The 22,453-nt window shown below is 46.7% G+C and overlaps 1 protein-coding gene across 2 annotated transcripts in view; it reads right to left on the reverse strand.

The window, feature by feature from the left end:
- The window catches only part of SLC38A12 (solute carrier family 38 member 12), a 244,239-nt gene that overhangs the window by 143,435 nt on the left and 78,351 nt on the right, over positions 1–22,453 (reverse strand). For both annotated transcript variants that reach the window (XM_078778807.1, XM_078778808.1), the window contains exon 5: positions 7,974–8,058. In XM_078778807.1, coding sequence (XP_078634933.1) covers positions 7,974–8,058 — 85 coding nt within the window. The remainder of the gene's footprint in view (positions 1–7,973; positions 8,059–22,453) is intronic.

Below are 22,453 nucleotides of genomic sequence, written 5' to 3' on the forward strand. Positions count from 1 at the left end.
GGCGTGGCCGGGCGTCCTGGACGCGGCCTGGCAAGTCGAGGGCGGGCATGCCCGGGCATGCCCGGGCGTCCCGGATGCGGCCTGGCAAGTCGAGAGCGGGCCTGCCCGGGCGTCCTGGACGAGCCCGGCATGGTGATCGCTCCGCATCCTTGGTAGGTGCAAGGCGATTGTGTAAACCCAGCGGTAGCCGCTACACACGTCCCCCCAGAATCGACTTGCACCGGCAGGGTCAATTTAAGGGGGGTCCTGATGACCCGGCCGAAGCGACCCCTGGCGGGTCGTGGGGGGGGGGGTGCGGTGTGGTGGTGGGCGGTCGAGTGGGGGGCACCATGGACGGGGGGCAGCCTTGCCGCGGTGGAAGGACCAACCGTGGCGGTTGGTCGATGTCCACGTGCGCCGGCTTGAGGCGGTCCACCGCAATCCGGTCCGACCTGCCGCCGATGACGAACGACTTGTCGTCCCGTCGCAGGACCCGGAAGGGCCCGTCGTACAGCGGCCGGAGTGGCCCCCGATGTGCGTCATGACGCACAAAAACGTACTCCGCTGTGCGAAGCGCTGGGGGGACGTAGGACTGGGGGTCACCGTGGTGGGACGTTGGCACGGGGGCAAACCGTCGGGCGGCCTCCTGGAGGTCCGAGCGCTGGTGAGCTGCGGACCAGGGACTGGTAGCGTCGGGCACGAATTCGCCCGGGAAGCGTAGCACCTGGCCGTAGACAAGCTCGGCGGTGGATGCCCAGAGGTCCTCCTTGGGGGCCGTGCAGAGGCCCAAAAGGACCCACGGCAGCCGGTCGGCCCAACCGCCGTCCTGAAGGCCGGCCATGAGCGCGGCCTTCATGGAGCGGTGGAATCGCTCGCACAACCCGTTGGCTTGGGGGTAGTAGGCCGTAGTACGGTGGAGCTTGACCCCCAGGTTGCGGGCGACCGTGCCCCACAGCTCGGAGGTGAACTGCGGTCCGCGGTCCTACGAGATGTCCGCCGGTGCGCCGAAGCGGGCGACCCAGGTGGCGATGAAAGCCTGCGCCACGTCGGCGGTGATGGTGGAGACGAGGGGAACGGCCTCCGGCCACCTGGTGGTCCTGTCCACCATGGTGAGCAGGTGTGTGAACCCCCATGATGGGGGGAGGGGGCCCACCAGGTCCACGTTGACGTGGTCGAAACGTCGTTCGGGCACGGTGAAAGGTGCCAGCGGGGCCTGGGTGTGTCGGTGGACCTTGGCCTGTTGGCAGGCTGTGCAGGTGCTGGTCCAATCGCGGACGTCCCGTCGAAGGCCGTGCCAGACGAATCGCGCCGACACCAGCTTCTGGGAAGCTTTCCGGCCCGGGTGGGAAAGGCCGTGGAGGGAGGCGAAGATGCGGCGTTGCCAGGTAATGGGCACGATGGGGCGAGGCTGGCCTTGGGAGACGTCGCAGAGCAGGACAGTGTCCGCGAAGGGGATGTCGGCCAGGCGGAGGCCCGTGTCCGCCGCCCGGAGGGCTTGCACCGTGGTGTCGGTGGTTTGGTCCGCTGCCATAAGCGCGAAGTCCACGCCGAGGTGGACCGCGTTCGCGCTGGCCCGAGAAAGACAGTCGGCCACGGCGTTGTCTTTGCCGGCGACGTGCCGGATGTCCGTGGTAAACTCCGACACGGCGGAGAGGTGGCGCTGTTGGCGGGCCGACCACGGCTCCGTGACCTTGGCCATTGCGTAAACCAACGGCTTGTGGTCGACGAACACCGTGAAGGGTCGGCCCTCCAGGAGGTGGCGGAAATGGCGAATGGCCAGGTGTAGACCGAGGAGCTCACGGTCAAACATGCTATATTTGAGCTCGTTCGGCCGGAGCTGCCGGCTGAAAAAAGCGAGTGGCTGCCAAACCCCTTCACCCATTGCTCATGTACGGCGCCCACCGCGTAGTCGGAGGCATCCGTGGTGAGGGCGATGGGAGCGTTGAGCACCGGGTGAGCGAGCAGTGTTGCGTCGGCGAGGGCCCGCTTTGAGCTTTTGAAGGCCGCGTCCATTGCTGCGGACCAGACGATGTCGTGCTTGGCCGGCTTGCCCCGGAGGGCTTCGTAGAGGAGCCGCATGAGTTGAGCAGCGCGGGGCACGAAGCGGTGATAGAAATTCACCATTCCCAGGAATTCCTGCAGGGCCTTTATGGAGCGGGGACGCGGAAACGTGGTGATGGCCTCGACCTTGGTTGGTAGCGGCACGGCCCCGTTCTTGGTGATGTGGTGGCCCAAAAAATCAACGGTCGTGGTGCCGAAGTGGCATTTGGCCGGGTTGACGATGAGGACGTGCTCGCTGAGGCGCCCGAACAGTGTTCGGAGGTGGAGGAAGTGCTCGGTCCGGGACGTGCTGGCGATGAGGATGTTGTCCAGGTAAACGAAGAGGAACGGCAGGTCACGCAGCACGCCGTCCATCAAGCGCTGGAACGCCTGAGCCGCGTTCTTGAGGCCAAACGGCATCCGCAGGAATTCGAACAAGCCGAACGGCATGATGACGGCCGTTTTAGGGACGTCGGCCGCCCTGACAGGTACCTGGTGATATCCCCGTATGAGATCGATTTTTGAAAAAATGACCCGTCCTGCCAGACGGGCGGAGAAGTCTTGGATGTGCGGGATCGGATACCTGTCGGGGGTGGTAGCGTCATTAAGGCGGCGGTAGTCGCCACATGGGCGCCAGCCGCCCCCTGGTTTTGGGACGATGTGTAGTGGCGAAGCCCACACGCTATCGGAGCGCCGCACGATGCCGAGGTGTTCCAAAGCATCGAACTCGGCTTTGGCCACGGCGAGCTTGGCTGGGTCGAGGCGGTGGGCTCTGGCGTAGACCGGCGGGCCCGTGGTTGGTATGTGGTGCTCGATCCCATGTCGTACTGCGACGGCCGAAAACGTCGGCCGCGTGAGGGCCGGGAACTCCGTGAGCAGGCGAGCAAACTCGTTCGCCGCCGGGAGGGCGCATGCCAGCTCGGTCGGAGCGGAGCTGCTCAATGTGCATACCAGGGAGCTGAAGGTCTCGGCGTTGATGAGGCGACGCCGTTGGACGTCCACCAGCAGTCCGTGTGCGCAGAGGAAGTCAGCGCCTAGCAGAGCCATGGGCACGCTTGCGGTTACAAAAGTCCAATTAAAGCGTTGGCCGCCGAAGCAGAGGGTGACGTTGCGCGGGCCGAAGGTGCGGATGGCCGATCCATTGGCCGCAACCAAGGAGGGGCCGCAAACCGCGGACTGCCTGTCCTGATCGGAGGCGGGTATGACACTCAGTTGGGCGCCGGTGTCGCACAGGAAGCGCCGTCCGGACGCTTTGTCCGTGATGAAAAGTAAGTTGCCCGTGTGGCCGGCGCTCATGGCTGGTAATGAACGCCGGCACGGCCGTTTCCCGGCCTGCCAAAGGTGCACGGGGGTCGGCATGTCCGGGCCTTCTGTCCGAACCTGGCATGATAGTAACAACACGCTTGGTCAGGTGGAGGCCCCGGTCGTCGTGCTGGAGGTGGTCGGCTTGGCGTAGCGGCCGCCAATTGCGTCGGCAGTTCGGTCGTCGACCGTGCCGGGTGCTCGGGCGCCATGGGCATTGCGTCGGACGGCGGTGGGCCCCAGGTCGCTGCTGCAATGCGTTGGCCTGCCGCGGAGATCTTGTCGGCTTCCCTGGCGAGGGCGCGGGGATCCGTGATCGTCGTGCTCGCCAGGGCGAGGCGTACCGGGCTAGGCAGCTGACGGAGGAACAGCTCCCGGAACAGGAATGCCGGAGAGTGCTCGCCGAGCAGCGAAAGCATGTAGTCCATTCGCTCGGACGGGCGCATGTCGCCGAGCTCGGGCAGGTCGAGCAGGCGCCCTGCGCGTTCCACCGATGAGAGGGCGAAAGCGTCGAGGAGGAGCTTTTTAATCGCGCCGTATTTGTCAGCGGCTGGCGGGCTCTCGAGGAGGCTCAGGGCGCGGGCCGCGGTGGCTGAGCCGAGTGCTGCTACCACATGGTGGAAGCGGGTGTCGTCGGCCGTGATGCCTCGCAGGGCGAACAGGGAATCCGCCTGGGCGAACCAAACCACCGCGTGAGCCTCCCAGAAGGTAGGCAGTTTGAGGGCAACTGCCGTGTCCATGTCGGTAGGTCACCAATGTAGGAGCTGTGCTCCCACGTAATCGGAAGAATGGACGCGACAAAAAGCTGGAATTCATCCGAGTTTCTTTATTGAAACAAAACAACTCGGGTACTCTGAAAAGCCCGTTTATCGGGCAGCAATATATATACACATTATCCCGGAGCGTTTGCCCGGGAAAGGCGAGAGGGGGCGTGGCCGGGCGTCCTGGACGCGGCCTGGCAAGTCGAGGGCGGGCATGCCCGGGCATGCACGGGCGTCCCGGACGAGGCCTGGCAAGTTGAGAGCGGGCCTGCCCGGGCGTCCTGGACGAGCCCGGCATGGTGATCGCTCCGCGTCCTTGGTAGGTGCAAGGCGATTGTGTAAACCCAGCGGTAGCCGCCACAGGACGTTCAAAAAATCTTGTGTGCATGCTGGACTACCCTTGTGTTTTTAGAAGGAACCAAGTAATGCTCTAGAAAGGTTTATATAAAGAGGGTGCCAATTTGATTCATACAGTTCAAAAAACTTTACTCAATGACAGATTTTAACCTATTCATGTAAGGCGCCCCTTTAAATGAACTTTTCTAGAACACAATATTTTTTTGAATGTCCCTTTTGTTCTATTGTTTGGCATTTTCTACAAGCTATGGAATATCCCTTCTTTTCTAGTTTGCCACATGGCACATACCATACAAAGGGACCTTTTCAATGCCCCTGCCATTTTCCCGAAGAATGTCCCTTCTTTTCTATAGTTTGGCATATGGCACATCTATAATAATAAAATTAAAAGGCAGTGTCCGTCTGTCCGTTCGTCTGTCTGTCTCCTCCATAACTCTAATACCATGAAACCTTGCAGCCCCAAACTTTGCATGCATACACCTGGACCTCCAACAGATTGCAATGATGAAAACTGGGTGTTTGGGTGTTTTATAATACCCTTTTTGAAGATGATTAACAAAGTGCTCATAATAAATAAATAAAAACGCCTTACCAATATGGTGGCCCACCATGTTGGTCAGCCCACTACACCTCGCTGGGTTCTTAAGCCGTCATTTTGTTTCGGCCTACTCAAACGTGCCATGCCTTGGAAACACGATCGATTCTTGTCATTACATAATTGAAGCATATCATCAAAATCTGGATTCGGATATGAGGATTGGATGCTGTAGACGAAATATATGTCCAAATTTGGAGTGAAATCTGACAAAATTTACCATTTCTAGCGATTTGTATAACTAAGTGTATATATGCATTTATTTAAGTGAGGCTGTCATTCTCATTCTGAGGTTAGTTTTTTTTTATTTACCTTAATAATAATTTTTAACATAATTCATACTTTCATGGGATAGAGTGTCACTCCACTGTACCTGCGATCTGTTTTTAAAATTCCTCGGCCATTTCAACCAGAAGCAATAAGCTTGCTATCGCTAGCCAAGCCAGCCGTTCCTTATCACCCATTTCGTTCAAAAAGGGACGTTGGAGTGCTTAAGCCGCTTCACGAGGGCTCTTAATTAATTAGTCACAAGGCCGGGGAAGTTTGGGTGTGTTATAACACCCTTTTTGAATATGATTAACCACCACTTGGTGAACGCTAAACAGGCTGCTTTTTCTAATAATAATATGATTAACCACCACTTGGTGAATGCTATTCAGGCTGCTATTGTAAGCCATGGCGTTACAGTAGAAAGAGCTCCCTTTTTGTTTTTATTCAGGCTGCTATTGTAAGCCATGGCGTTACAGTAGAAAGAGCTCCCTTTTTGTTTTTATTCAGGCTGCTTTTGCAAGCCATGGTGTTACAGTAGACAGAGCTCCCTTTTCGTTTTTACATACCCATTTTTTTATTGACTAACATTTGTGCGCGATATACTAACCCTTCCCTCCCTCCCCCTCCCTCCCTTCCTTCCACCCACCTCTTTCCCTCTCTCTCCTCCTCCTCTTCCCTTCTCCTCCCCTCCTCCCTCCCTCCTCTCCCCCTCTCTTCATATTCCCATCAGGAAGCGACTTATTGTTACCCGGCAACGCCGGGTGCTTTTGCTAGTACCACATAAAGGAGACATTTCTATGCCCCTGGCATTTTTCCCTCGAATATCCCTTCTTTTCTATATTTTTCCACATTGCCCATACCATATAAAGGGGGCCTTTTGTATGCCCCTGGCATTTTTTCCAAGAATTACTACCGGAGTCGAAATTTTTCGATGTCCAACTTTTTGGGAATCTCCCCTATGAGCAAAGCAAAAATAGGACCGCGGGTCCTGAAACTCACCTGGATGAGGAGCAACAGTCACTCAAACCCACCACAGACTCCCTCAGAACCTGATATTTTTAATGCCGTGAACAAACTTTGGTACATTACGGGCGATGAAGATTGTGATCAAGTTTCATTGAAATTGGGTGTGTAGTTTCGGGGGAGGGAGCAAATACCTATTTGGGGGGGGGGGGGTCAACACCCCTCTCCCCTGTAAACCCACTCAATGTGCTCAGATTTTGATGCAGTCAATACACCTTCGTTAGGCATCAGATATGAAGCTTATGGCTACGTTTCATCAAAAGCATGTGTGTAGTTTCGGAGAAGAGAGCAAATACCTATTTTTTTGGGGGGGGGGGGGGTCAACCCTCCCCTTTCCCATAAACCCCTCTAATGTGCTCAGATTTTGATGTGGTCAATACACCTTCGTTAGGCATCAGATCTGAAGCTTGTCGCCAAGTTTAATCAAAATCGTGTGTGTAGTTTCAGAGAAGAGGGCAAATAGCTATTTTGGAGGGTCAACCCCCGCTACCCCCAGTAAACCCCCCTATTGAGCCCAAATTTTGAATTTGTTTTGAAAGCCATTAATTAGACCTATTGGCCGATGTTCCAGCTAGTTTCAATGTATATAGCCTTTGAGATATGAGCGCCAACACATTTCAGGCGGACGGACGGACTAGACGGACAGACGCCAACGTGAATTTGAGGGTTTTCTAAATAAAATTCAAGAATGCGGAAACGGACTTTGGTGAAATTTGGAACATATTACCTCGATGTACAAAGTATTTACTTCTGAAATATGCAGCCGATTTTGTCCAGTAGAAGCCGAGAAAAGAATTTTCAGTCCGTATGTTAAAGTTGCATACAGAGAAACGATCCCTTATTTCAAGGGAGGGGCGCTTTGCACCTCGCTTTGATATTTTTTAAAATATTCTTCTTTATTTTTTATACTCAAACTTAATCATACTTTCCTTTATGAAGCAAAAGTAAATCCACAAGCCTGTGAGTTGTATTCTTTAACCACTCTGCAATGATGGTGGTGATGGGGAGATGCTCTTGGGCCCGTCATTTTTGAAGGACTTTACACTAGTAGGAAATGTTTCGAAAAAAATTGTTTTTTGAGACTATGCGTTTGAGGTGGATCTGACATTGTGGACCAATAGTATGCCCCCCATGTAGTCCAGATATAACACCACGTCTTTTTTTCTTTGGGAACACCTGAAATTAGTGGTTTACAGCACAAGATCCATGTGTTTTATCCCTCTCCCACCTCCCCCCAAGCCCTCTCCCTCCCACAGATCTCTCGATGTCCCTGCTCTCAAATGTTGTGTTTGTGTCCTTCCTCCTCTCTCCCCATCTTGTCTACCACTCCCCTTATTATATGTTTTATGTGTCGGTTTGACGTTTTGTGTGATGTTATCTCTTTCATGAGCCTCGACCTTGTATACAAAAAAAAGATCACATACTATTGAAGATCTAAAGTATGAAATAATTAGAAACGAATGTGATAAAATCGATGTGTGAATGTTAAACGTTCAAAGTAACCTCCATACAAGAATTGAATTGTGTATGTATGTCGGTCGCTCACAATTTGAGCAATTATTATCATCCAATTGTAAAATAAACATGCCTATGATTCTGGATTCTTGATGAAACACCCTGTACAAAAGAGCTAAAAAGATGAGTACCTCTGATTTCTTCTCACATTTCTTCCCTCGCAGGCGGGCGTTTGCCACGGCCATAGCTTCAATAACAAATGTCGTCGTCATGAAACTGCAAGGGAAAGAAAGTAGAAGTTTAATGAGAGAGATATAAGCTCTGCACATTTAACTTTCAGGAGGCCGCTTACCTTCCCCAAGCCCGGTATCCATGCAAATTTTCTCCGGTGGTAGTTTCAGCATCCACCATTACAAGTAAATAGCACAAGTTAATATATAACAACAGTGAGAGACCTTTAAAAAGCTGCAAACATCGTAATAGGCACAAAGTATTCGGGTTGTCCTGCTGGAGTGTTTCCATCTGAATTGATGGCTCGTGATGCTGGGAAACCAAGTTCAAATTCTATGTACTCTATGTATTTGTCCAGTGTCTACTGTCTTTGTAATTCATGTTCGAGTACACTGATGTCTATTAGTATCATTGCACTGCACATGATTCAAGTCAAGATCCTCGATGATCCTGCATATGTGTGTATTTGTGTGTGCATACAGTATGTTATATTTGGGATAACATACTCTGTTACGAAGCGTTGGTTCTACCGAAACAGCTTCTTGGCAAGGATCACGGTGGGTGGTTTGCAATCCCTCTCCCGGCAGTAGTTAGAGCAGGAATTCGTAATTTGTTGAGGATGCCGGCGACAGCTCACCGACTCTTCGCTAAGGAAACCGTGGGATCTTTAACATCTACCAAATAATGTCAACAGATGGAACTCCGGTTTAACCTACATCCGACGGACGGCACATACATTGATGAATCACGCTGCCTGTGAAACACCGGGATGGTCGTTTTTAGCTGTTTTGGGGCTAGCCATGCCAAATCTTTTGTGGAACGTTTTGGGGTTCCAGCTGATGTCCTAAAGTAAGTGGGGTTTCAGAAATTCCTCAACGCAATTATAATTTTGATTTTCTATCTGTACAAAGTGTTTCATATCCGCCTTTTCTCGGCAGCAGATTCGTCTGTATTGGTTTCCCTTCCGAGTGTTTTTCACATTGTATTTTGTTACATTAATGGTATGGAATTAATTTGTGATTGGAACGATGCTATTTGGAATGAAAATATAGAGAGATTGAATTTAAAGGAGAACAAGCGTTACGCCTAGGTCCCCCGTCGGTGAAGTGATGCGAGTTCACAAAGTGGAAGACGCAAGGCGGCCATATTGGATTTTGTCGTGGCGACCCAATTTTCAATAGCGTTCTTCCTTATGCCTAGATACACCCACACACCAGATTAGAAGTTGGTACTTCGCTTATTTTTCAAGATATTCCACTCACAAGGTTCAGACATACATGGCGGCGGCCATCTTGGATTTTGACGTGGCGACCCAATTTTCAACAGCGTTCTTCCTTATGCCGAGATACACCAAATTAGAAGTTGGTACTTCGCTTATTTTTCAAGATATTCATCTCACAAGGTTCAGACATACATGGCATCAGACATACATGGCGGCGGCCATCTTGTATTTTGACGTGGGTTGCACCCACACACCAAATTTGAATGCGGTCCTTCGCTTACGCACACACGCACGCCCGCACGCACGCACGCACGCACGGACGGACGGACACACGGACGGAGGGGAAAACCATAGTCCCCCTTTCGCTCCGCGGTGCGACGGGGGACAATGAGAAAATGACGTGAGAGTTTCCACCCGTGTCATTCGCGGATTCGGCATATGTAGTTTCAGCATTGACCCCTGCAGAAAGATTCAGCTGCAGTAAGTTTCTGAAGACTTCTAAGATTCTGAAGACTACTTCGACTGAAGGTGTCACAGGAATGTAGAATTTATTGCTTCATGGTTTAGCATTCGCCGTTTCCGCATTGTCTGTTTGCTTCCAACCTCCCACCCATACATAGCACGGGTACCTCACTAGTATATGTGTATATATATAACGCATGTATATATATATATATATATGCGTTTGTATGGCAGACGACATTTGTTGCTAACAGGTGATGCAGCAAGGGCTGTGATGCGACTTGATCTGTGCCCGACTGCCTCGTCAAGTTAAGGGGTACGATTTGTATATCGTTATATTAAATTTGATTTGTATCATGTAAACCGCTGATTTCAGGTGTTCCCAAAGAAGAAAGTGAAGTGGCGTAGTATCTGGACTACTTGTGTGCTATTCTATCAGTCCATGACGTCCTATCCACATACATACATACCCATCCTGTACACATGTATGTATGTATGTATGTATGTATGTATGTATGTATGTATGTACACACTTGCACACTAATTTTCCATGTATGGGGATTTTAAAGTGTACACAACTAGTGAGGTACCCGTGCTACGCACGGGTGGGAGGCCATAAGCAAACAGACAATGCAGAAACGGCGAATGCTAAAGCATGAAACCAATAAATTCCACATTCCTGTAGCACCTTCAGTCGCACGTCAGACATGGACAGCAAGTTCGTGAAGGACTTCCATAATAAACACACCCGTTCGCAAACAAACAGGTATGTGTATTCCATTTCCAGTCAATGGCGAATCTGAATATGGCAATCCGCAAATTTCACATTTAGAACGTAAAACCGTCACTGCATTTCATCATTCACTTGAACTCGATATCTCTTTTTTTTCATTCCAAACAGCATAACTCCAATCACAAATACACATTAATATAATTAACTTTTAACAACATTCGTGACATAAACAAATATTTAAATCCTGATGTGAAGTTCTGTATGGTTGGGTGAATACAATTACGAATTCAAAATCGTAATTGTATTCACTCAATTCCAATCATCAATTGATACTTTACCAAAACGATTAACACGATTAACGTTTAACGATTAAACATTATGATTGAATGATGGTTGTATTGGGATATTATCAAACCCACACATTGCCGTCATCTGTCCACTTCCAGATTCGCTGCAGGTTCGTAATTGTCATCAAAATCTAAACAGTATTTGTAGAATTTCAATAAAAGCCACATCGCTGTTCATATCGGTAAATATTATTCCATCGTGCTTGGAAAAACTGGAAAATTGGAAAACTTGGAAAAAGTGGAAAATTGGAAAACTTGGAAAAAGTGGAAAATTGGAAAACTTGGAAAAAGTGGAAAATTGGAAAACCTGGAAAAATTGGAAAACTTGGAAAAAGTGGAAAAACAATATAGCCTATTTTACTCTGAGGGGTCCCAGAAATACCCGCCCAAAATATCGTTGCGATCAGTTGAGCCGTTTTTGCGGTACCTTCGAACGGACAGACAGACATTTGGTGAATTATAGTAAGATGGAGGCTGTGATGAAGTTTCGACATTTCGCCGTAGCATGTGCCAGTGAGCAGTGAGCTTGAAAGGTTGAATGGACAAGTTCAGACAGGGATAGAAAGACATTCTACAAGTTGTAAAAGGGAGATAAGCTAGTGAAAGTGTGCAGATAATCCGGGCATGAACCGATCGACAAGCAGTGGGTTGCCAAATTAATGTGTAGCCCCTGCAGAGATGCAGAAGCATCATGACCAAAAAGGGATTGGCTGAACCAGAAGGAAAAGTAACACGACAATGAAGGGCATTCAGGTGGTTTGCACTGGCTTAGTGGAATCCCGCTGACATGAACATCTGCATAAAACTGCTATGTAAGGAAAATTCAGAGGCAAAAGACAATTGTCCAAATAAACATACTGCTACGTTTATGGGGTAGAGAGCAGGAGATAGAATGGAAGGCATTAGTGCAGTTTGATTTGTGTATTTATGGAACTTTTATCCCAGTATTAAGTATATGTGGAAAAGGGTATGTTGTCCATTGCAGTGTTGCCAGGGTGATGATGCTGACTAAAATAGTGCACAGAGAGGGTAAGGCATTATGTTTTTGTGTTTCCCTATATTTGAAACCAGGTGAGTCAAGGTTAGTGCGGATAACATTGGATCGCAAAGGACAGCGTGAGCCGGTACAGGGAATTTGTGGTTCTTCGAAGCTGGCGAGGAAGGGTAGAGACTGCTTGCCACACAGAACGATGATTGGCTGTGAAGCCTGTGCATGAAGAACCTTGATGGCCTGTTTGGCGTTGCCCTCACGCATGCCGTGGGATTCCTTGAATGGTGTGGCATGGGCTAATCTGCTGTCTGCCTTTGGGGGAAAGGTGGGGTAGTGGGAGGTAAAGAGATAATTATGCCGATACGGAGCGCTGTCCAAAATTCATAGACGTATATACAGTGCATTCAGAAAGTATTCAGACCCCTTCACTTTTTTCACATTTTGTTATGTTGCAGTTTTATGCTGAAATCGTTTAAATTCATTTTTTCCCTCATCAATCTACACTCAATACCCCATAATGACAAAGAGAAAACAGGATTTTAGAAAGTTTCGCAAATTTATAAAAAATAAAAAACTGAAATATCACATTTACATAAGTATTCAGACCCCTTGCTATGACACTTGAAATTTAGCTCAGGTGCCTCCCATTTCTCTTGATCATCTTTGAGATGTTTCTACACCTTTATTGGAGTCCACCTGTGGTAAATTCAATTGATTGGACATGATTTGGAAAGGCACACACCTGTCTATATAAGGTCTCACAGCTGACAATGCATATCAGTGCAAAAACCAAGCCATGAGGTCGAAGGAACTGCCTGCAGAGCTCAGAGACAGGATTGTGTCGACGCACAGATCTGGGGAAGCCTACAAAAAAATCTCTGCTGCATTGAAGGTTCCCAAGAGCACAGTGGTCTACATAATTCTTAAATGGAAGAAGTTTGGAACAACCAGGACTCTTCCTAGAGCTGGCCGCCCGGCCAAACTGAGCAATCTGGGGAGAAGGGCCTTGGTAAGAGAGCTAACCAATAACCCGATGGTCACTCTGGCTGAGCTCCAGAGATCCTGTGTGGAGATGGGAGAAACTTCCAGAAGGACAACTATCACCGCAACACTCCACCGATCTGGGCTTTATGGCAGAGTGGCAAGACAGAAGCCTCTCCTCAGTGAAAGACACATGAAAGCCCGCTTGGAGTTTGCAAAAAAGCACCTAAAGAACTCTCAGACTTTGAGAAACAACTTTCTGTGGGCTTTCATGTGTCTTTCACTGAGGAGAGGCCTCCGTCTTGCCACTCTGCCATAAAGCCCAGATCGGTGGAGTGTGGCAGTGATGGTTGTCCTTCTGGAAGTTTCTCCCATCTCCACACAGGATCTCTGGAGCTCAGCCAGATTGACCATCGGGTTCTTGGTCACCTCTCTTACCAAGGCCCTTCTCCCCCGATTGCTCAGTTTGGCCGGGCGGCCAGCTCTAGGAAGAGTCCTGGTTGTTCCAAACTTCTTCCATTTAAGAATTATGGAGGCCACAGTGCTCTTGGGAACCTTCAATGCAGCAGAATTATTTTGTAGGCTTCCCCAGATCTGGGCCTCGACACAATCCTGTCTCTGAGCTCGGCAGGCAGTTCCTCCGACCTCATGGCTTGGTTTTTGCTCTGATATGCATTGTCAGCTGTGAGACCTTATATAGACAGGTGTGTGCCTTTCCAAATCATGTCCAATCAATTGAATTTACCACAGGTGGACTCCAATCAAGGTGTAGAAACATCTCGAAGATGATCAAGAGAAATGGGAGGCACCTGAGCTAAATTTCAAGTGTCATAGCAAGGGGTCTGAATACTTATGTAAATGTGATATTTCAGTTTTTTATTTTTAATAAATTTGCAAAACTTTCTAAAATCCTGTTTTCTCTTTGTCATTTTGGGGTATTGAGTGTAGATTGATGAGGGAAAAAATGAATTTAAACGATTTCAGCCTAAGGCTGCAACATATCAAAATGTGAAAAAGTGAAGGGGTCTGAATACTTTCTGAATGCACTGTATGTATTTGTCTCTCTCGGGCTTCCCCTCTTGACGGGTTGCTCAGCTGCATTTTGGAGTTGCGTGATCCCGATCATCTGCTTGGTGCTGCTTGTCTTGTCGTCTGTCCAGCTCCTCTCGTTGGTCCACCAGCTGCCAGCTTCGTGAGGTCCCAATTTTCCTTCGTCTCTCACTTGCCTGGTTGCCATTGTGAGTGTGAGAGTGAGTGGTGGTGGTGGTTGATACCTAGGGCAGGTATATCATTTTTTTACATGTTAAATTATATAACCTGTTCTGTCCGAGTTGTCGCATGCTGAAATTTCCATTGCTGCTGTCTCGTTCTGTGTGTTTTATAAAAGTATATATGTCTAAAGAATGTTGCGCGTGTTTACCTTCGTCATTTTTGTTGTGTCACGTTTGGGATGGTTTGAAATCCCCAAGAGGATAAAACTAGAGATAATTCTAATATTGATATCCAACTCGTTTGTACAACATAAGTGTGGTTTCGAGCTCACTTGGAGTACAAAGTGCATTCTCCACTTGGAGTACAAAGTGCATTCTCCACTTGGATACAGCTTTGTTTTACATCGATTCAAGCTGGTCATGCTCTTCGCGATATGCCACAATGTGAACACTCTTCGCGTCAGCTGTGATTGTGGTTGTGGATGAGCGTTTGGCTATACAAGCGACAATACAATTACGATGGAATCATCCCAGCTCATTCTCACAAATAGAGGGATCCTAATAAACAAAGAGCAAAAGGGCCAAAATGTAGAGTCAATCCTTAGAGGGTAAAAACAGGATAAGATCTTTATACAAATGTGGTATAAAACATTTTTATGTTGTCCACAAAACACATGCACTCATGTTGACATTGATATAATGACCCCCAGCGGGTAATAAAGAAAGCCGAGTTGAGTGAAATCGTTAGTTTGTCATTCGGGGCTCGCATGAGAGTCTGATGGGTTTCGAACCCGAGAATTTCATGAGAACCCCAGGATTTCATCACAATTATTTATTAGTACATAGAACAATAAATAACACTTTTTATGTCCCCCCCCCCCCTCCCCCTTCCCAATATTGCATGAGAAATACCAATCACATGAGAACCCTAGACCACCTTTAGAGGCCATTTTTCCCCACAGAGCAGGGGTTGGCCTTTTTTGGGGCACCCTGGTCCCCTTTTTGAAGCAATGTTTTATGGCCGGATGCCCTTCCTGCCACCAACCCTGTTAGTCGCCTCTCGCGACACACAGGGAATTACCAGAGAACTGGTTCTCAATTTGCTGACCTCAGAAAGATGACAGGCTGAGTCAACCCCCCTGGCGTTAATTCAGCGATTGACCGGGATTCAAACCCAGGATCCCAAGCCGGCACCCTAACTGCTAAGCCAACACCAGGCACAAGAACACTAGGATTTCAGCAAAACTGATGGCCCACGAAGATCAAGACTAGGAAAGACCTGGATAAGGCAGGTGCTTCAGTATTATGAGCTACGAATTTTAAAGCAAACTGGGTTTCATAGGCCCCATAGGAAACCAGTCTAAGTATTTGTGAAACCAAGTGAGAGGTTTTGCCACCAGCTCGCAGGATCACGTCACAAACCCACAGTACCGTAGTTATAAAACGAGTATTCTGCAAGTGAATGCAAATTGGACAGGGATTCAATTGCGGATTTGTCCCACTGGTTGTATCATTAGTGAAAAGCAGTTGTGCTGCTGATTGCAGAGTTTAGCACATTTGGGAAGGAATTTGGAAGAAAAAAAACTGTACCAAACACACGATGCCCTACTCTTTTCGAAAGACACCAGGATATCTTTACCGTCCAGTAGCGAATGCTATCAGATTGGTTGCCCAACTTGAATCTTTTTATGGAAGGTATGTTAGTTGATGCATCACCTTGCCTGCAAAGCATCAATCTCATATCATACCGAGATTACAGAGCTCAAGTTGAGTACAACACCTTTGTGCGAACTCGTTTTTAAAACTCATTCACTGTCAAATGTTAGGATACACTTGCAAGAAGCCACTACACTTGTATTAAAAATAATAATTCTGAAACTCAAGTGAACCACATACTTACAAATAAATGTGTTGTTTTTTTTTTGTGTACAAGATCGAGGTTCGTGTAAGAGCTAACATCAATCCCCAAAAAGAAAAAACGGATACACAAAACATACAATAAAGGGAGTGGGAGACAAGATGGGAAGCGTGAGACAAGATGGGAAGCGGGAGACAAGATGGGGAGAGAGAGGGAAGCACACAAGTACAACAGCAGAGAACAGGGACATCGGGAGATCTGTGGAAGGAAGAGGGCTTGGGGGGAGAAGGTGAAACATTAGAGACGTCCCAACCATCCTGATTGCCCCCAACCACTCCAATGGTCCACAAGTACGGGAGATAAAAGTGACAGCTTGTGCGAAACGATTTGCCTCTATAAAGAAACAATCCAAAGGGGTCCTGGACAACGACAATGTCAATGGATGCACAATTAGTGAAAGCCAACCATTTATTCTTCCTCGGCTCCCTCGCTGTCTGGTCAGCAGGAGAGAGCCATGCGGAACGTGCGATGCTCTCCAAACAACGCTGAAATCTGCCACGGCTCTTTACAATTGCTCTATTGCAAGTATGCTTATCGCCTCGAGAAATCAACGAGTCACGTAGTGGTCATTAATATGGAACATGATCGGAGAGAAACTGGGCCCGAGAAAAGGGATGAGGGTGAAAATGAGGAGAAATACAACATTTGAAATTCTGTACATCTATTAATAGCTTTACTGATTTATGGGCAACTAAAATCACTTCTCCTTTCGTGTCAATTTGACATATCTACACGATGAATCCTCAACATATACAGTATCTAACTAAAAAGGCAATTATCCGTATGTGTTTTTGTAAGTCTGATCATTATACGATTGAAAACAGCTGGGCCAATCTCCACCAAATTCTGCATGCGTGCGTGCTCAGGTTACCCTTGAGCAGGTCAGGGGCATTAAATAAATATACACCACCTCCTCCCGGCAAATGTGGCCCCTCCAGAGGGAAGGGGTATTGAGGTTGGGAAAATGATGCCATTTCTAAAAAAAAAAATCCTCTCGCTCTCAGGCGCACGATTTGAAACTTAGAGGATTTCACTTCATAAAAACTTTCAAATTCTTCAGAAGACTGAGCGGAAGACTTTCTTTCACATGAAAGACTGCATGGTTCTGGTCCACGAAGGCAAGAGCACAAGATTTTAAATGTGAGGAATGTGAGGAATCTTTTTTTTCATACTGATCAGATCAAGCATTGTACTTGTTGAATTATGACGTCATAAATAAGGCACTGATGACATCATCATTAACATATCTTATTCCCCATGTGGAGTGCTTGACAATGAGCCTTGTTTCAACTTTTTCCATTGAGAGGTTTGGGAGATATAGAGGTGTAACGTTTTTCCAAGAAATATAAATTTAAGATAACAATCACCAGTGATGGGTGTGAAGGCTGTTTGTAGAGGAGGATGGCAGGGGGTGGGGGGAAGGAGGGTGGCAGAGGGAGGGGAGGGTGGGTGAGAGGACAAGTGGTGGACGTAATGGGACAGCCCAAGTGCTCTCCCGTTATCATCCGCTCATCCTCCAGAATCAAAATGCTTTAAAACCTATCATTTAATTTCTGAATTAAGTATTTCTCTTGTTTTATTACTCTCAGACTCAATACAATCACTTATTGCACATTTTCAGACATCTTCATAAGGGATTGACTCAAGCTTCAAATAAAATCAAAATGGTGTGTTTAGCATCTACATATACACCTCTACATCTACGCGACACAAAGTAGGTCACTAAGGCCTGCTGGCAAACGACGTAATAGCGAAGACCGCGACATTAAAATAATTCACTGCCCGCCATAAGTATTGGAACAGTGAAGCCAAATTTGTTATTGCTATATACTAAAGAAATTTGGATTTGAGATCAAAAGATGAATATGAGGCAAGAGGTCACCTTTTATTTCTTGGTATTTCAATGTATGGTTTACCATTGTAGACCAATAGTACTTTTTATGTTCATTCCCTCCATTTTAGGTAAGCATAGGTATTGAAACAAATGACTTGCACGTGTTTCTTGGTGCTCCATTTAATGCAATTTAATGCCTTTTCTTGCTTTACAAAAGGCTGTCTGGGATGGATTTACACTCGTTTCCTCTTTAAGGAAGAGGAAAACACCTCGGGATGTGCCCCCATCCTGTAGAGGACACGTAGAGTATCCAAACTGCCTTAAATCCTTGTGCGGATGATGTCGAGTTGGGTCGAGACTCAACTGGGGGAGAAAAAAGGCAAAATTCGATTCCACAGTGTCCCAACTTACCTAATGACGACCTTTCAACCCCAATAGTCATTGTGCTGGCTTCCTTAGAAAACTTTCCCGAGGAGAAATCCCAGATTGTCCAATATGTAGCGGAAACTCCCCTCCCCCACCCCCCACATTACCCGAGGATCCAGTAAAAAAACAAAAATCCCCCTCAACCTGCTCCTACAGTAACAGTGCAGGTTGATACCTGCATATCACAGATTACTCCAGTGTCTCGGGAGCCAGTGATCACAAATTTCCTGGATAGCACCTCTGACATGTCTGAGGAGGAATCCTATGATATTGAAGAGTTCCCCACAACAAATTAATTTGAGGTTTCACCAACTGAAATTCTTCATTTTCTCAACCACACCTTCAGAAAAAGACACATCGACATTAAAGATTATTTTTCCGATCTGCATGGGTTTATTAATACGGCCAGAAGCATTATCCACCGGCCCAGTGACTACCACTTCAAGGAACCTCAGTGTAGCAGGCTAAAAAGGTATATTGTTAAAGCAAAAGGGGAGGTGAATTAAATGATTTTTGGTAGCCTAAACATTAATGGTGGTGTAAGGCTAACCCCCGCTCTAGCAGGGAAAATGGCCTTTAAAATGCATGTTGTTGTTGTTGTAAGCCAGCTACTTAAACTCCAGGTGGAAAACCTGGTATTACAACACAAAGCTAGATGTGGTGTTTTTACAGGAAACCCATACTATTCTGACAGCTCATGCAGAATGGAACCGAATGATAAAAAGAACAGGGTTTTTTTAGCGATTCAAATTCCTGTACTGCAAGAGTTGCGTTTCTCCTGAACTCTCATTTTTGTCCATCACAGCTATCTTTCCAAGATATAATTCCAGGACATTTTGCTTCCCTGGAATTTTGTGCTAACAATATCAATTTTACTTGACTGAATGTGTATGCCACTGCAAATAGCACAGACCGACAGGCCTTTTATGCCAGATTAGGATCTTACATAAGGCAAATTGACTTACAAAGATGCATTATAATGGGGGGCGATTTTAACTGCACTCTGCAACCCAATCTTGACCGTAATGGTGCAGAACCCCATCCCAGACCGGCCAAATTACTGGCTGAGTTAGTAAGGAACTTTGGCTTCCATGATCTTTGGTGGCTACAGAACCCCACGATACATCAATTCACTTGATGTAAGGCTGCCAATAACCGGGTGTCCTTAGCTAGGCTCGACTGGTTTTACGTCAATTCGCCTTTCATAAACCTCTCTCCTACTTCAGGAATTTTTCCTTCTGGCTTCTCAGATCACCACCTAATTACTTTGAGCTACCACATACATCTGTTCCCCAATCGCCACTCGTTTTGGAAACTTAACGTCGCAATTTTGGACAACCCCTCATTTAAGGATGCTTTTTAAAATGTATGATCCATTCTCGTAAATTCTAAGAACCACTTTACAGACCAGCGACTATGGTGAGACAACACAAAGGCCCAAATCCGGAGTTTTTGCAAACAATTTTGCTTCTTAAATACAAAATAGGAAAGTAGAACAAAAGTAGAACAAGCCATTGCTTTGCGCCTTTCACCCCGTCTGAAGGACATTGTAAATGTGGATCAAACCTATTATGTTCCCGGTCATAATATCCACGATGACATTTCTGTCATTCGCGATGTGATTAATGCTTGCGACATACATCATGAACGCGTTGGTATTGTTTTCTTGGATCAGGAAAAGGCATTTGATTATGTTTCTCACAGATATTTGTTTGAAGTATTGCAACGGTTTGGATTTGGCCCCTTTTTGTGTCATGGATACAACTATGTTATTCCAACATATCTGCCCACCTTAACATTAACAATGAACTGGTGCCCCCCCCCCCCCCTTTGTATTGAAAGAGGGGTAAGGCAGGGCTGCCCACTTTCAGGTGCCTTTTATACCCTATCTCTTTTTCATTTTTTCATTTATTTCGGTTTATTGAAATAATTAAACACTGGACAAGGCAGTTTGAAGACTGAAATTTGTCAAGTTTACAATAATAAAAGTATTTCATAAAACTTGCAAATATATAAAACTAAAAATAATAATAATAATAATAATAATATAAATTTACAATAATGAAAATATCAAAAGAAGTATATGGAATAAACAAATATACACAATCAAACAACAATAAAAAAAAATAACAAATTCTACCAACAAAATAACCTAAAATAGCAGAAAACTGAAGATCAACAAACATATTATGCCTGTAATTGATTTTATGCACCTACATAACAGAATTAAGCATTTCAATCAAAAAATGAATTGTTGAATTCTTGTATCTCTGAGTCTTACTCAGAGATACAAGAATATATCATGAACCACCAAATCTGTGAGACAAATATCTGTGATATATCTGTGAGAAGTTGTGAGAGACAAATATCTGTGAGACCGAGGTAGGTCAAGATGTTGAGCATTCCTGAGTTGCATATTATATCGAGACACAGATTGGCGGGTAGGAGGAAGAATGCCACGGTGACGATCACATTTTAAAAGACCAAGACCAAAACGCAAGAGAAGCTCATTCCTGCGTTCGCTCAACAACTGTATACCAAAATGACAAAGTTGTTGCGCATAGGACTGAATAGAAGAGTACACAATAAAACGGAGCGCACGCTTCTGGAGTCGTTCAATCTCATCACTCTGAGCCCTTGTAATGCCAGAAGCCCCCTCTTGAACCCCTCTTGAACACTTCCCGGAAGTGCATATGCTGATGACATATGTGTTTACATCAATGATTCCAATGACATTACTAGGATGATGCATGGCATCAATCATTTTAGCAAAGCCTCATCTGCAAAGATTAACTGGGGGAAAACAGGGAAAACTGGGAAACAGGGAAAACTTCTGGGAAAACAGAAGCACTGTAGCTAAAAACCCCTGTCCAACCTCCCTTTCTCTCCTCCCACACCCTCCCTCACCCACATCTCTCCCAGCTAATGTCACCTGGAGGAGAGATGGGATTAAATTTTTGGGGATTTTCCTTGGCCCTCGTGATTTTGTGAGGGACAACTGGGAAGGTTTTTGCCTGAACGTATTGAATTATTTCTCTTAAAATGGGAAGGCCTTTTTTGCCAGCTGTCCTACAGGGCATTAGTGATAAAACCCCTGGTTACTTCAATCCTGTGGCACAAGGTTTTGGCTCTACAACCACTCACTTGTTTGATTGATGAAATACAGAAACATGTCACCCAGTTTTTCGGGTCTGGAAAGCACTGGCTGCACCCAGAAAGGTTGAATCTACCAGTATCTGAGGGTGGCCAAGGGCTAGTCAACATAAAGTGCCGAATCATGGCCTTCTGTCTTTTGACGCTTTGGCGGTTCTTGCATGAGCCTTTGTTGTCTTGGAGAGACCTTGCTAACTGTATCCTGTCTCATGTGGGGGATTTTGGTTATGCTAAGGAACTTTTTAAAATACACCTAACCAGGGTTGATTCATCTTAACTGCCTTCCTTTTACCAAAGTATGATAAATGTTTGGCAAGCCTTTACCTGGTACCGGGACTTTACCATATATGAGCAGTCTATGTTCTTAAGTGAGCCACTGCTTCACAACATACTTTTTGATGGCTTTGATAATAGCAGGACCTTCATTCAAAAATTTATCAATGCTTCAATAATCAAGGTATGCCACTTTAAAAGTAATGGCAATGGAACATGGTTAAGTGTTGTTGCTCTTGCCTCAGTGACCGGCATTAGGTCCTGTCGTAAGTTAGAAAAGGGCTTAAAAGCAGTGCTTTGTGCGTACCGTACTTCCCCAACTCGGTGGAATTGTCCGGTACCCCTTCCGAGTTGAGCCTTTCACATTTTCCCAATCTTCTCTTATCTGCTTCTGCCAGCTTGGAACCATTTAATTTCAGTCGCTCTCTTTCTTTTTCCAGCAACAACAGTAAAATTCTGTACTTGCGATGTCTAAAAGCCCTTTTTCCTTCCCTGTCCACCCCTGCACCTTGTAAGTGGTCCACAGTCCTGCTGCATACCCCTCCTTTCTGCCAAGGTTGGGGATGGTATTACAAGCAACCTGTGACAAAACGTGCTGGCAATCTCCAATGTAGAATCGCACACTGGATACTGCCAACAAACTCACTCATTTACCACTTTTCAGAAGCGATAAGCGAGCAGTGTCCTTTTTGTGGACAAGCAAAAACATTGTCACACGCATCCGTTCGGTGCGACTGCCTAACCTCCATATTTACGTTTTTGAAAGTGCTGTTTTCATGCCTTTCCCTTGACTTTAGCTTCCCAATATTTATTTATGGTCCAAGTAATCCTCGCAGCCTTCCTAAGTTTTTTAGCTCTTTCACGAGCCTCGATTCAGTATACAAAAAAA

Source organism: Myxine glutinosa, chromosome 5 (genome assembly GCF_964187855.1).
Source record: "Myxine glutinosa chromosome 5, kmMyxGlut1.1, whole genome shotgun sequence".
Classification (NCBI taxonomy): Eukaryota; Metazoa; Chordata; class Myxini; order Myxiniformes; family Myxinidae; genus Myxine; species Myxine glutinosa.